General features: G+C 53.4%; 1 protein-coding gene across 4 annotated transcripts in view; it reads left to right on the top strand.

Moving 5' to 3' along the window:
* TBC1D14 (TBC1 domain family member 14) overlaps positions 1-14,706 on the top strand; it is a 100,576-nt gene that overhangs the window by 84,472 nt on the left and 1,398 nt on the right. The window contains exons 13-15 of one of the 4 annotated variants that reach the window (XM_044945536.2): positions 9,849-10,107; positions 11,273-11,327; positions 13,624-13,693. In XM_044945536.2, coding sequence (XP_044801471.1) covers positions 9,849-10,107; positions 11,273-11,327; positions 13,624-13,693 — 384 coding nt within the window. Of the gene's footprint in view, positions 1-9,848; positions 10,108-11,272; positions 11,328-13,623; positions 14,011-14,706 lie in introns of those variants that run through there. The other 3 variants (XM_044945537.2, XM_006042489.4, XM_025289643.3) reach the window with 3 other exon arrangements.

The following is a 14,706-nucleotide window of genomic DNA, read 5'->3' as shown; positions in this document are numbered from 1 at the left end:
ACCTAGCAGTGTCTACGCTCCTTGTCTGAGGTTTTAGGACACTGGGAGCACCGTGGTGGGGTGGGCTGGGGTTCAGGGCCGCTTCCCGAGCCAGCGCTGGGGGCGGAAGCTTCTTCGTAGGAGCCAGTGGGCAGGGAACACTCTGGGCGCAGCTGCACGTCGGTGGTGTCAGGCCTTGAAGGCCCAGGTCTCCGGAGGTGTCTTCTCAGTGAGGACACTGCGAGGTGAGTTTTCCCCTCTTGTTGTTCAGTTGCCAAGTCATGTCCGACTCTGTGACCCCACGGACTGCAGCATGCCAGGCTCCCCTGTCCTTTACAATATCCCGGGTTTGCTCAGACTCACTTCCATTGAGGCATTGATGCCATCCAGCCATTTTGTCCTCTGTCATCCCCTTCTCCTCCTGCCTTCAGTCTTTCCCAGCATCAGGGTCTTTTCCAATAAGTCAGCTCTTCTCATCAGGTGGCCAAAGTATTGGAGCTTCGGCATCAGCAGGTGGCCAAAGTATTGGAGCTTCAGCATCAGCATCAGTCCTTCCAATGAATGTTCAGGGTTGATTTCCTTTGGAACTGACTGGTTTGATCCTTTCCTCTTTTCAGTTCAGTTCAGTCGCTCAGTCATGTCCGACTCTTTGCGACCCCATGAATTGCAGCACGCCAGGCCTCCCTGTCTATCACCAACTCCCGGAGTTCACTCAGACTCAAGTCCATCGAGTCGGTGATGCCATCCAGCCATCTCATTCTCTGTCATCCCCTTCTCCTCCTGCCCCCAATCCCTCCCAGCATCAAAGTCTTTTCCAGTGAGTAAACTCCTTGCATGAGGTGGCCAAAGTACTGGAGCTTCAGATTTAGCATCATTCCCTCCAAAGAACACCGAGGACTGATCTCCTTTAGAATGGACTGGTTGGATCTCCTTGCAGTCCAAGGGGACTGTCAAGAGTCTTCTCCAACACCACAGTTAAAAAGCATCAATTCTTCAGCGCTCAGCTTTCTTCACAGTCCAACTCTCACATCCATACATGACTACTGGAAAAACCATAGCCTTGACTAGACGGACCTTTGTTGGCAAAGTAATGTCTCTGCTTTTGAATATGCTATCTAGGTTGGTCACAACTTCCCTTCCAAGGAGTAAGCGTCTTTTAATTTCATGACTGCAGTCACCATCTACAGTGATTTTGGAGCCCCCAAAAATAAAGTCAGCCACTGTTTCCACTGTTTCCCCACCTATTTCCCATGAAGTGATGGGACCAGATGCCATGATCTTAGTTTTCTGAATGTTGAGCTTTAAGCTAACTTTTTCACTCTCCTCTTTCACTTTCATCAAGAGGCTTTTTAGTTCCTCTTCACTTTCTGCCATAAGGGTGGTGTCATCTGCATATCTGAGATTGTTGATATTTCTCCCAGCAATCTTGATTCCAGGTTGTGCTTCTTCCAGCCCAGTGTTTCTCTTGATGTACTCTGCATATAAGTTAAATAAGCAGGGTGACAATATACAGCCTTGACGTACTCCTTTTCCTATTTGGAACCAGTCTGTTCCATGTCCAGTTCTAACTGTTGCTTCCTGACCTGCATACAGGTTTCTTAAGAGGCAGGTCAGGTGGGCTGGTATTTCCATCTCTTTCAGAATTTTCCTGGAGAAGGAAATGGCAACCCACTCCAGTGTTCTTGCCTAGAGAATCCCAGGGACGGGGGAGCCTGGTGGGCTGCCGTCTGTGGGGTCGCACAGAGTTGGACACGACTGAAGCGACTTAGCAGCAGCAGAATTTTCCACAGTTTATTGTGATCCACACAGTCAAAGGCTTTGGCATAGTCAATAAAGCAGAAATAGATGTTTTTCTGGAACTCTCTTGCTTTTTCGATGATCCAGCAGATGTTGGCAATTTGATCTCTGGTTCCTCTGCCTTTTCTAAAACCAGCTTGAACATCTGGAAGTTCGCGGTTCACGTATTGCTGAAGCCTGGCTTGCAGAATTTTGAGCATTACTTTACTAGCATGTGAGATGAGTGCAATTGTGCAGTAGTTTGAGCATTCTTTGGCATTGCCTGTCTTTGGGATTGGAATGAAAACTGAGCTTTTCCAGTCCTGTGGCCACTGCTGAGTTTTCCAAATTTGCTGGCATATTGAGTGCAGCACTTTCACAGCATCATCTTTCAGGATTTGAAATAGCTCAACTGGAATTCCATCACCTCCACTAGCTTTGTTTGTAGTGATGCTTTCTAAGGCCCACTTGACTTCCCATTCCAGGATGTCTGGCTCTAGGTGAGTGATCACACCATCATGATCATCTGGGTCGTGAAGATCTTTTTGTACAGTTCTTCTGTGTATTCTTGCCACGTATTCTTAATATCTTCTGCTTCTGTTAGGTCCATACCATTTCTGTCCTTTATTGAGCCCATCTTTGCATGAAATGTTCCCTTGGTATCTCTAATTTTCTTGAAGAGATCTCTAGTCTTTCCCATTCTGTTGTTTTCCTCTATTTCTTTGCATTGATCGCTGAAGAAGGCTTTCTTATCTCTTCTTGCTGTTCTTTGGAACTCTGCATTCAGATGCTTATATCTTTCCTTTTCTCCTTTGCTTTCACTTCTGTTGTTTTCACAGCTATTTGTAAGGCCTCCTCAGACAGCCATTTTTCTTTTTTGCATTTCTTTTCCATGGGGATGGTCTTGATCCCTGTCTCTTGTACAATGTCACGAACCTCAGTCCATAGTTCATCAGACACTCTTAGCTATCAGATCTAGGCCCTTAAATTGATTTCTCACTTCCACTGTATAATCATAAGGGATTTGATTCCTCTTTTACCTCAGGCTAAAACCTATGTTTCTGCATCCTCCCTTCACTTGTGATTTCCTCACCTGGGGTTTTTCCAGTGGTCATGTTTGGATGTGAGAGTTGGACCACAAAGAAGGCTGAGCGCTGAAGAATTGATGCTTTTGAACTGTGGTGCTGGAGAAGACTCTTGAGAGTCCCTTGGACTGCAAGCAGATCCAAATAGTTAATTCTAAAGGAAATCAGTCCTGAATATTCATTGGAAGGATTGATGGTGAAGCTCCAGTACTTTGGCCACCTGATGTGAAGAGCTGACTCATTGGAAAAGACCCTGATGCTGGGAAAGATTGAAGGCGGGAGGAGAAGGGGCTGACAGGATGAGATGGTTGGATAGCGTCACTGACTCAATGGACATGAGTTAGAGTAAGCTCTAGGAGATGGTGAAGGACAGAGAAGCCTGGCGTGCTGCAGTCCACGGGGTTTCAAAGCGTCAGACTCGACTGAGGGACTGAACACCACCACCACATGTAAAATGGAGACGATGACGGCTCTTCCTCAGGGGTGGCCGTGGCTGACCCAGGTGGAGCGTGTAGGGCAGCGCCAGGCCCGGGAGCGTGTGCTGCTTGTTGACTCTGAGGAGCAGTGCAGGACGGCGTCAGTTCTCCCACCATCGATTTCTGAGAAGCAGCTTCTGCCTCCAGGCCTGGCTTCCCCATCTCCCTTCCCTGGCCTGCTCCCTGTTTGTAGGCCAGCAGTTAGGTGAGACGTCGCCACTGGAAACGTGAAGCCTTGGCAGGAAAAAGGAAAACCAAAAACAAAATTGTTCTGTTCCCCTTACATACGTCACGGAGGACGTAGGGACACGGTTTACATACGTCACGGGGGACATGGGGACACGGTTTACATACGTCATGGGGGACGTGGGGACACGGTTTACATATGTCACGGGGAAAATGGGGACACACGGTTTACATATGTCACGGGGGACGTGGGGACACGCGGTTTACATACGTCACGGGGACGTGGGGACACACGGTTTACATACGTCACGGGGACGTGGGGACACACGGTTTACATACGTCACGGGGGAAATGGGGACACGCGGTTTACGTACGTCACGGGGGACGTGGGGACACGCGGTTTACATACGTCACGGGGGAAATGGGGACACGCGGTTTACGTACGTCACGGGGGACGTGGGGACACGCGGTTTACATACGTCACGGGGGACGTGGGGACACGTTTACATACGTCACGGGGGACGTAGGGACACGGTTTACATACGTCACGGGGGACGTGGGGACACGCGGTTTACATACGACACGGGGGACGTGGGGACACGCGGTTTACGTACGTCACGGGGGACGTGGGGACACGCGGTTTACGTACGTCACGGGGGACGTGGGGACACACGCGGTTTACGTACGTCACGGGGGACGTGGGGACACGCGGTTTACGTACGTCACGGGGGACGTGGGGACACGCGGTTTACGTACGTCACGGGGGACGTGGGGACACGCGGTTTACGTACGTCACGGGGGACGTGGGGACACGCGGTTTACGTACGTCACGGGGGACGTGGGGACACGGTTTACATACGTCACAGGGGAAATGGGGACACACGGTTTGTCTTCGTTGTCTTTTATGTGCCCTTAGCCCCTTTGTTAGTTTAGCAATATAGGGCATTTTTTTTGTAATTAGTTGAGTTGATACCTAAAGCTGTCATTTAAAAAGTAATTTTATTTAGTTGCCAGAGCTGGGTCTTCACTGCTGCACGGGCTTTCCTCCGCTTGTGGCGGGTGGGGTTACTCCCTCGTGCGCTGTGCGGGCTCTCGTGGTGGTGGTGGTGGTGCAGACTACAGGCTCCAGGCCACAAGGGCTTCAGAAGTTGTCACTCCTAGGCTCAGTGGTTGGGGTTTCTGGGCTGTTGGCACAGGCTCAGCGGTTCTGATGAACTCTCAGAACTGTTACTCTCTTACTTAGTTCTTAGTTACTCAGTTGCTTAGTTACTTCCAGGCATGGGCTTCCCATAGCACTGATTGAACCTGTCTCTCCTGCATGGGCCACTGAGCCCCCAGAGCAGCCCTGAAGCTGTCCTTTTTTGATACCCAGTGCAGTAACGTGCAGTCGTACTGGGGAGCACAGGACACCTGTCTCACGGGTGAGAAGTCCTGGGGCTCCCGCTTCCTGTGTGGGAAGTGCACCACAGTCCTGGGAGGGCCGGGGAGCCTTCCCTTTCCGTCCTGCCTTCCTCACGCTCATCCTGCTTGGAACTCATCCTGCTTGGAGAAGGATGATGCTCAGGGCTGCCTGGGGGAGCAGGTGGGAAGCCCTGAGGCGGGGCGGGGGGGGGGGGGGGCACGTGCACGCAGCAGCCCCCTCGTCCACGTGCTCTGACGGCAGGTCCTGGGCTACGGGCCACGCTGGGCTCACCTCGGCCCTGCGGTAGCCTAGTGGCTGTCCACCGGCACCTGATAAGCTTTTCCGATAGTAAGCGCTAGAGCATTGTTTCCGAGTCCTGTTCACTCACTGGTTTTGACTCTGAGCCGCTGAAGATACAGGGAAGCGTTTGACAGCTGCTGCTGATGAACGGTTTTCCAGTGAAAGGGGAGGTGGGAGGGGAGGCAGGCAGTCTGGGGACCCTGGAGCCGTCTGAACGCCGCGCTCTAGGGGAGGATGGGAGGGGAACACTTCCTTGGAGGCAGGAGGCTGGCAGGCAGGGACCCTGGACTCTCGGGTGGGGCACAGGTGGCCCTGGGCAGGAGCCCAGGGGCAGGGAGCTGGCTGCTGGAAGGCCTCCTGGGTCTCAGGGCTCAGAGTAGGGAGGGCGGCTAGGGTTCCATCCCCATTTGATGGCTGTTGTGAGACGGACGTGTGAGGCGCCGTGTGAGCAGCTGATGGGAGAGGCCGAGCCCAGCCCAGGCGCTAGAAGCAGCCTTCCCGGGAGGGCCATCTAAGGCCGAGCAGTGGTGAGGAGACATGTTGTCAGGGGAAAACTTCTACATGCTTTTCTTTAAAAGGCACGTTTTATTTAAGATACAGTAAGATTCAAGGCCTTAATGCTTCCATTTCAGTACCTGAAGATATTAAATGGTACTGTGTATCAGTCTATAGTTTTCCACATGAACAAAAAGCTTGGTGATCAGCTCTCTGTCTTGCTTTGATTTTGCAGCAGCATTTGACATTCTTTGCTCTGTGATTCCAGAATATTTCCTTTATCTGGCACCATCTATACACAAACTGTCACCAGCCCCAGAGCCCTCGTGTGAACTTCAGATTGATTCACGTATCCACCTGGATGTCCAGTGACTTGAGCTCAGGTCCGAGCCAGAGGTCCCACAGCTCCACGCGTGGAGTTGCCCTCAGACCCGTCTGCCGCGTTTCCCGTGAGGCGCGTCCGCGTCCGCTCTGCTTCGGGCTGCCCCCTCTGCTGCAGTCTGGTGCCGATCTGCCTGGTGGGTCAGTGGCCGCGCCGGCGAGGCCTGTGTTCCCCTGCAAGAGCTCAGCACAGTGGACGGGCCCCTCCCCTGCTCAGCACCTTCACTCGTTTTCCATCTCATGCAGAAGGAAGCCTGCAGGCCTTGCGGCAGCCTGTACGGCCCACGCGCTGGACCCCAGTCCCCGCAGGCATCCTCACGGGTTCTCCCTTGGGCCGTTACGGCTTCGAGCGCAGTGGCTCCTGGCCCGTCAGCGGACGCACTGGGTTCCTCTGCCTCCAAGCTGAGCTGAGTGCTCCAGGTGCGCTCTATCTGGGGCTTCCTCCTCCAGGCTTTGCGGAAGTGTCGCTTTTCAGTCACACGCTCTCCCTGACCGTCCTGTTCACACACCCAGACTGCCGGTCCCTGCCTCCCACCCTGCTTTTTATTTGAATCCACATCTGACGTTCTGTGCGCTTCATTCAGCCTTTCTACCCACGAGGGCAGGGAAAGCTGTCTGTTCTGCTGGATTCTGCGTATTCTCACCACAAAGAACAGTAGTGGCTGGCGTAGAGCAGGCTTTAAAAGCCGTTTATGATGTGCGGCTTAAAATCAGCAGGGCTCAGATCTCAAGAGCTGCTCGTGGAGTGATGGGGGGTGGTCTGCAGGATCGAGCAGGAGGGCATCACAAGCCTTCAGCGAGGCGTTGCTTTGCGGGGGTGGCGGGGAGGACTGGACGTGGCTAGTTCATCCTGAGTTCAGTGTGAGTTTTTGCACTTTGAACAGTTTCTGCACCACAAATGCTACCTGCAGATAATCTGTATTTGCCAACTCAGCAAGGCAGATGGTTGCTAACAGCTTGACTGGTGAATTCTTGTGAATTTTAAAAAAAAAATGTAAATTGAGGGACCTCCCTGGTGGTCCAGTGGTCAAGGCTTTGCGCTTCCAATGCAGAGGGCTCAGGTTTGATCCCTGGTTGGGGAGCTAAGCTCCCACACGCCATGTGGCCAAGAAATAAAGTTTAAAAAAAAAAGTATCTATTAAAAAATGTTAGTTGAAGAGGATTAGGTTGATCATACTTCTTAGTTCATGGTAAACTAGTCACTATTTCATTTAAGTCTTGTTTGTCTGTAGTTACTCTTTTTATCCCATCCTCATTCTGTTCCATAGACAATTCTTCTAATGTGTTTAAAATGTATCTTTTTTTGGATACATTTTTAAAACACTGTAACAATAAATATCACGGGAATCCCTGCGGGTGAGTGTGGCACTCTTGATCACTAGGACATCAGCTTCACAATGGATCTGAAGCAGTTTATAAAGACCACACACAAATCTGAACTGAAGAATATTGTGTTAGAGAAATTTCTTCTGTTGTTTCTCTCTCTCTCTGCCTGTAGCCACTCAGTTTTACCAGTCTTTTTTTTTGCCCTTAAGACTACTCTGCTTTTAAGATGTAAAGGTATGATTTTTCACTTGTGAATCGGCAGGTAAGTGGTATTGGGGATTAGGTCACTTGCTTTTCATTTTTTTAAAATAAAATGTCCTCTAGAGTTGAGAATGTTCAGATTGGGACTCAAACAAAGATCTCTTAGCGCGCTCTCAAACTGTGTTTTCTAGACCAAGTGATGAGGTGGCTTTCTGTTTTTTGAGACAGTAGGAAGCTCAGGCAGAGGTTTGTTGTGGCTTTAAAGGTAAGGGGGTCTTCCCTCGCCTGTGCCCGAGGGCACATGGCCCACGCTGGACTCCAGGCCACGTGTGCAGGGTCTAGTTCTTTAGGAGCTGCAGTGATTTTTCTCAGACCTCTGTGTCCCTCTTCTAGCATCTGATTTGAAATCTAACCTTTCTTGAATCTCTGAGTTTCAAAGCACTGACAAGGGATGGCCCTGAACGTTTGTTGTTCAGTCATGTCCGACTCTTTGTGACCCCATGGACTGCAGCACATCAGGCTTCCCTGTCCATCATCAACTCCCGGAGCTTGCTCAAACTCATGTCCTTTGAGTCGGTGATGCCATCCAATCATCTCATCCTGTCCCCTTCTCCTCCTACCTTCAGTCTTTCCCAGCATCAGGGTCTTTTCCAGTGAGTCAGTTCTTCTCATCAGGTGGCCAAAGTATTGGAGCCTCAGCATCAGTCCTTCCAATGAATATTCAGGTTTGATTTCCTTTAGGATTGACCGGTTGGATCTCCTTGGAGTCCGTGGGACTCTCAACAGTCTTCTCCAGCACCGCAGTTCAAAAGCATCAATTCTTTGCCACTCAAGCCGCCTTTGTGGTCCAGCTCGCATGTCTATACATGACTGCTGGAAAAACCATAGCTTTGACTAGACGGAGCTTTGTCGGCAAAGTAGCGAGCATTATGGGGTCTTCGTTAGCTTGCTGGGTTGAATGCACTGCCTTCAAGCATGCCCGTTCCCCCAGGTCCTAGAGGAAAGGCTGTTTCGGGGGCAGAGCACCCTTCCAGGGGCGAGGGTGGAGTTCACACCCTGAAGGTCTCGGCAGGCAGAGAGCCTTGCAACTTGTGAGCAGACTTGGCAGCGTGGTGTAGACCCTGCTGCAGGAGAGAGTCTTGCTGTAAAGGCTGGGTGACAGGACCTCCTCACCAAGGTGGCCTGCAGCCTGAGCGCAGCACCTGAGTTCAAGTGCCTTCACGGCCCTTGCGTGTCTCTTGGAGTCAGCGTGGGCACTCAGGGAATACTGCAGCCTGTGGAAAAGTGATTTCCCAGGAGCAGTGAGGACTGTCTGATGGGAAGGCATGAGACCGGCTCCCTGACACCTGCGGCACCCTGGAGGCCTGGGAGCTTGTGGACACAGGCGTGTCACAGAGACGCCAGGTGCTGGTCCGATGTAGGGTGGGGATGGGGGGCTCCCTGCCTGGGGGCGCCATCTGTGGGGAGGGTGGGGGTGGGCAGCGCATCCTCAGAGCACTGGGGTCGAGGGAGCCCAGGTGGGTGGGCGCATCTGGGTGTGGGGTCAGGAGATGCCCCGGATTTGGCCCCGGGGCGGCGGGAGGACTGGGCTCCACACAGTCAGCCTGGACTCACCTACCTGTTGACGTGCTCTGGTCACCCGAGACTGTGTGTTTGGTGGTTTGAATTGCGATTGTCAACAGTTTTTTAAGGGAATGCATAGCTGTGTCTCACTTACTGTTTTCACCTGATAGTTTTAAATATGAGATCAGTTTCCTGTGATCCACCGTCAGATTTACTTGAAAACTGTACCCTGTTCCTTTGTGGCCCCTGCCGGGAGGAACGTGTGCAACACTCCTCAGACGCCAGGGGCGTGCACGTCGATTCAGTTACACATTTCCGTTTGCAGTTTTTATTTCCCACCAAGCGAAACTCTGCCTGCCTTATTGACTTAACGTCTAGCGCCTGCCTCAGAGTGATAATGAACACAGAGTAGGTTCGTGATAAACGCGTTGCGTGCAGTACGGCGTCTGATTCGGAAGCTGTGTGTTGTTTGAGACTCTTGTGAAAGCTGATCGTGCTGTTGTAGAAGATGTTTGAATTGACCTTCAGCGTGAGTGCAGGCCAGAGCCCTTCCACCAGCCCCCCACTCCCAGGACTTAGAGTGTGAGGGCCCAAGCTCAGGAGCGCCGGCGAGGATCGGCCCTGAGCCAGGGTTCCGTCGTGGAGCCTCCAGGACCTGACACCCCCTCTCTCCCCCAGGATCTTCACTCTCTACAGCAAGTCCCTGCCCCTCGACCTGGCCTGCCGGGTCTGGGACGTGTTCTGCCGTGACGGGGAGGAGTTCCTGTTCCGCACGGCCCTGGGCCTCCTCAGGCTGTTTCAGGACGTCCTGACCAGGATGGACTTCATTCACGTGGCGCAGTTCCTCACGCGGCTGCCGGAGGACCTGCCCGCCGAGGAGTTCTTTGCTTCCATTGCCAGCATTCAGATGCAAAGTCGAAACAAGAAGTGGGCTCAGGTGAGTGGGCTTTTGTTCCCTGTCCCGTCTGGTTGAGGAAGCGGGTTATGCAGAGCGCCCTGTGAGGAGCCAGCCCTCTCGAAGGTGCCCTGGATTTGGGGCCTGGCTCTGCCACAGAGTCTTAGACAGTCGTTTCCTCTTTGAGCGAAGGAGCTGGAGAAGAAAAATCTCCCCACCCCTCCTACAGGGGCTTCCCAGGGGGCTCGGATGGTAAAGAACCTGCCTACAATGCAGGAGACGGAGGTTTGATCCCTGGGTTGGGAGGATCCCCTAGAGAAGAGAAGGGCAACCTGCTTCAGTGTTCTTGCCTGGAATACTCCCGTGGACAGAGGAGCCTTCGGGTTCAGTCCCCAGGGTCGCAGGGAGTCAGACACGACCGGGCGACTAAACAGCAGTGGCAGCACAGAGCCCTGCGCCTGGAGACCGCGCTCTGTGACCAAGCCCCCCGTTTCTAAGTCCCAGAGCAGAGCAAGGGGCTGACCTGTCGCCATCGCACCAGCAGAGGAGGAGGCCCAGAGAGGGGCTGTGTGTCCTCAGTGGTGGGAGAGGAGGGGCAGGGAGGGCTCCCCGGACGTGTTGCTGGGGCTCCAGCAGCTGCCCTCAGGGCCGTCTGGCGACCGCATGGGGGCGCGTCCTCCTGGGCTCCCCGCTTCCCCTCTGGACTTCGCTCCTAGGCCTGGTTCCTAGTCCTTATCATATGAAAGGGAACTAGAACACCCGGCCTCGGGAGCTGTGTGCGCTCAGTCCGCCTGAGCAGCAAGTCTGGGGGAGGCTTGTCCTTGCCATGCAGTGCTTGTTCCTGATTTACGGGTTTTTTATTAGTGGAAGATTTAAAGTACATTCAAAATAGAAGAAGAGAGAATAACCAACCCCCATGAGCCTGTCAGGTATCCCGTCAGCTTTCAGATGTCTGTTTTCAGACATCAGCAGTAGCTTTGTCTTTTGCTTGAATCAAGATCTGGATCAGGCCTACACGTTGGAATTGGATGACAGTCTTGGCGTCCTCTTACAATGCACAGGGTGACCCCCCTCCCACTTCTCCCCCCCTTTACTTACTGAAGAAACGAGGCCACGTCCAGTAGCAGTCGTCACAGTCCGGATTTTGCTACTTCTGTCCCTGTGGTGTTCATCGTGTCCTTCTGCTCTCTTTCCTGTAAATTGGCAGACCTGGAGGCTCGAGGAGGTTCCCAGTTTTTATGTTTGGCCAGATTACGTCACAGGTGATTTGACTATCTCTCTCTGATCTTAGTTAGCGGCCTATTTATTTTTGTTTCACAGCTTTAATAATTTACAGTACCATAAACTTCACCTCTTTTAGAGTACACAGTTTATTACCCAGAGAGGGTCCCTTCTGCCCTGGGCCCTGCGATCGGCCCCCGAGCTGGTCCTTTCTCGCCTGCTGTGATGCTCTCTGGCTGGTGGCCTTCCTTCCTGCTGGGTCTTTAGGGAAAGAGCACAGCTGCTGTGGGCCCTTGGGTAACACTGAAACGCTGCCCTGGTTTTACCAGCCAGGGGGCGGGGGCACTGCTCTCTGCTTAGCTAAGTGCTATGAGTTACAGTTCTGAAATAAATGCATTCAGTTTATAAAAAGGGGTGAGGTACTGACCCATGCGACAGCACGGGTGCACCTGCAGAACATGGCGTTAAGTGAGAAAGCCCGACTGCAGACCACGCGCTGCGGGGTCCCGTTCCCGTGCAGCTTCAGAAAGGGAGCTGTAGAGACGGGTCGTGGCGAGCGGGGGCTGAGGGGGTGGGCGCGTGGGGGCAGGGCTGTGACAGCTGGAGGGCAGGGGCTGCTCGTGCCCCTGTGAAAATGCCCTGAAATTGGCTGTGCTGAGGGCTGCGTGTTACTTGTGAGTATATTAAAAGCCACCAAATTGAACACTCAAAGTGGGTGAATTTTACGCATGGTGTGTGAGTTATGTCCCAGTAAGCTGTTAAAAAACACAAACCTCAGCTCCTGTGCGAGCAGGACCGGCTATATAATCATCAGGGATCTGGTGAGAGGGAAGAAGAGCCTTTCTCTGATTAAGAAATAAATAGGCAACACTCGATGAAGGTATGGGGCCTCGTGTTCAGAATTAGTGTCAAGGGTTTGAGGATGGAGACTGCAGAGCGCTGGGCTGGGCAGGGCCTCTGAGTGGGTCCCCGCTGGACTGCACAGGTGCATGCCCACCTGTGCGTGAGGGTGCTCTGGAGTCTCCCGGGACTCGGCCTCTTCCACTCACGCTCTGAAGTAGGTGCAGAGAGCCAGGGCCCTTCCTGAAGACCGTGCCCGTCACTCAGAGCCATCGCTGCTTTGGCTTTCCATCGAGCACAGCTGTGGTCTGCTGACCTCCCTTTGTGTTTCACTGGTCCGCCCCCGCCCACACACCGGCAGAAACACGCACAGACAGACGGGCCGAGTCCAGATCTGTCATTCTGCTTATTGCATTTTAGGTGAAAATTACTGGTTAAGACTGGGTCAAAGGTTATTAGAGAGTAGGACGCTCTCTGATAGTGGGGCGGTGATAGGAGTTAGCCTGGCAGTGGGCTTCACCAGTGAGTTTGTTTAGTCCCAGGTGCCAAGGGAATTGTGGTTTGTGCCCGTTTCTCTTAAATACTCTTAAGGTTAAGATCCTGCTGTGCTTTAGCAAACAGTTAAGTGGTTGTGTTTGGCTGGCCGTCTCACTCAGGAAGAGAAGGGGGGCTTCTGTCTGCCGTTAGCCCTTCTGTGCCGTGTATTTGAAACCCTCATACCCCCTGTAATTTGTACTTCGCCTGAAGTGGTCCAGTGCTGGGCCCAAGGAGTTTCAGGAACTGGTGCTCTGGAGATCCCCTTGGTTCCGAAATAAGACCCATGTAAGTGTGGATCCGTGTGAGTGGTGAGGCCTTTAGCGGGTCGCTCGAGTGAGTGTCTACCGCTCCCTGCCTTCCACGCTGTGCGGGTTACACGGCTGCTCTGTGGGAGGTGCCTGGCGGTGCTCTTCGTGGCTGCAGCACTTGGGCCTGTCCTGTCCCTGCTGTTGTTAAGCGATCACAGTGGGATGTCATGCTTTTAAAAATGAAGGTGTTAACTTAGAGCTCCGAGCAGCGAGGAGGAGGGAGCTAATCACCCTGGGGATGTGTGGAGAGGCCTGGCCGGGAGCTGGTGTCTTATGGGCCTTTGAAGGATTGGTCATTCCTTGGTGAGGAGAGAGGGACGGGGCAGAGAGACCAGCAGCGTGGGAAGGCGCGAGGGCGTGTGAGCCTTCTGGAGGCGGGGCCTGGCTCCGCTGGTGGGAAGCGCGGGGGGCTGGAGCCAGACTGGAAAGGGCAGAGCCCAGGAGCCCGGCCTTGACTTCAGCGGCTGGTGCTCGGAGGGAAGTCCTTGGGCTAACGTCCTAGCCCAGAGAGGGTGTGACCTGGATTCCTCGGTAGAGAGATGAGTCTGCAGGAATGTGGAAGGTGGACCGGAGGAGTGGCCTCCAGGGAGGCCATGAGGACCTGTGTCCGTGCGTCGCCTGTCGCCCACCTGTGTCTCCCTGTGATTCCCAGGTGCTGACCGCCTTGCAGAAGGACAGCAGGGAAATGGAGAAAGGAAGCCCATCTCTGCGGCATTGACGAGGCAGGTGGACTCGTGATCAGCTGGGAAGCAGGCTCCACGTGGCACCCGTGTGGCTTCAGGCGGATGCCCTGGCAGCTCCGGAGGACAGGGGCTGTTTCCACGTTTGATCCCTAATGCTGGAGTTGGCCTTAAACACAACACAACAAACAAACAAACACTTTGAAAGAATTAAACCAAGGCTAAGCCTTAAGAAGCTCAGTGGAATGACCACCATGGCCAACCACTGCGTATTCTGCATGGTTTAAAAATAGGGCAGTGGCTAATTCCCTCCCCTCATTTCAGCAAAAGTTAATTAAATTGTAATGCTTTTATGTCAACTACCAGAAAGTACATTACAATTTTTCGTTAGCCAAGGTGCATGAGAAATGTTACTTGGGAGACCTCAGAGATGGCATTGGCTTATATCTACATATTTTAGTCCAAAAGGGACTGCTGATTTTAGTTGCCGAGGTCATCCTTCCAGAGCCGCAGATCATGTTTTTAAAGCCTGCCTACCAAAGACAGCAGGACGGGAAGACGGGCTCTCGGAGGACAGCCGCTGGTGTGCGTGGGCTCCCCGGAGCACACACGATCTGACCTTCAGGCTGACCTTTTACCACGTTGCCTTGACAAAACTCCAGCACCGGGGCCGACAGTGCACGCTCAGGTTCCGGGGGGTGCCCCGCTGTCCCGGAGACCGCAGCCCCGTTTGTCCAGCAGCGGTGGCTCACCCAGACCCTGCGGTAGTAGAGAGGGCGTTAGAGCAGAGCCAGCCTCTCTGAGCAGGGCGAGGGGAGGCAAGACGCCCCGCCCCTGGCCGCCCGCTGGGTCCCGGGAGGCCGGGCCAGCCCGCGTGGGGCGGGGCGCTCCTCCTGTCCCTGCAGGGCAGGCGTGGTCCCTGGGGTGGTGACCCTGACACGGTCGACTCAGTGGATGGCTGTGGGGACCGGGGCGAGCAGCACGCGTCCAGTTAGCTTGTCAGGAATTCTCAGCATCCTCCCCACTTCATTAGCCACCTTTTTGTCCCAGCTTTT

Source organism: Bubalus bubalis, chromosome 7, assembly GCF_019923935.1.
Source record: "Bubalus bubalis isolate 160015118507 breed Murrah chromosome 7, NDDB_SH_1, whole genome shotgun sequence".
NCBI classification, from domain to species: domain Eukaryota; kingdom Metazoa; phylum Chordata; class Mammalia; order Artiodactyla; family Bovidae; genus Bubalus; species Bubalus bubalis.
This window is presented reverse-complemented; position numbering and strand designations above follow the sequence as displayed.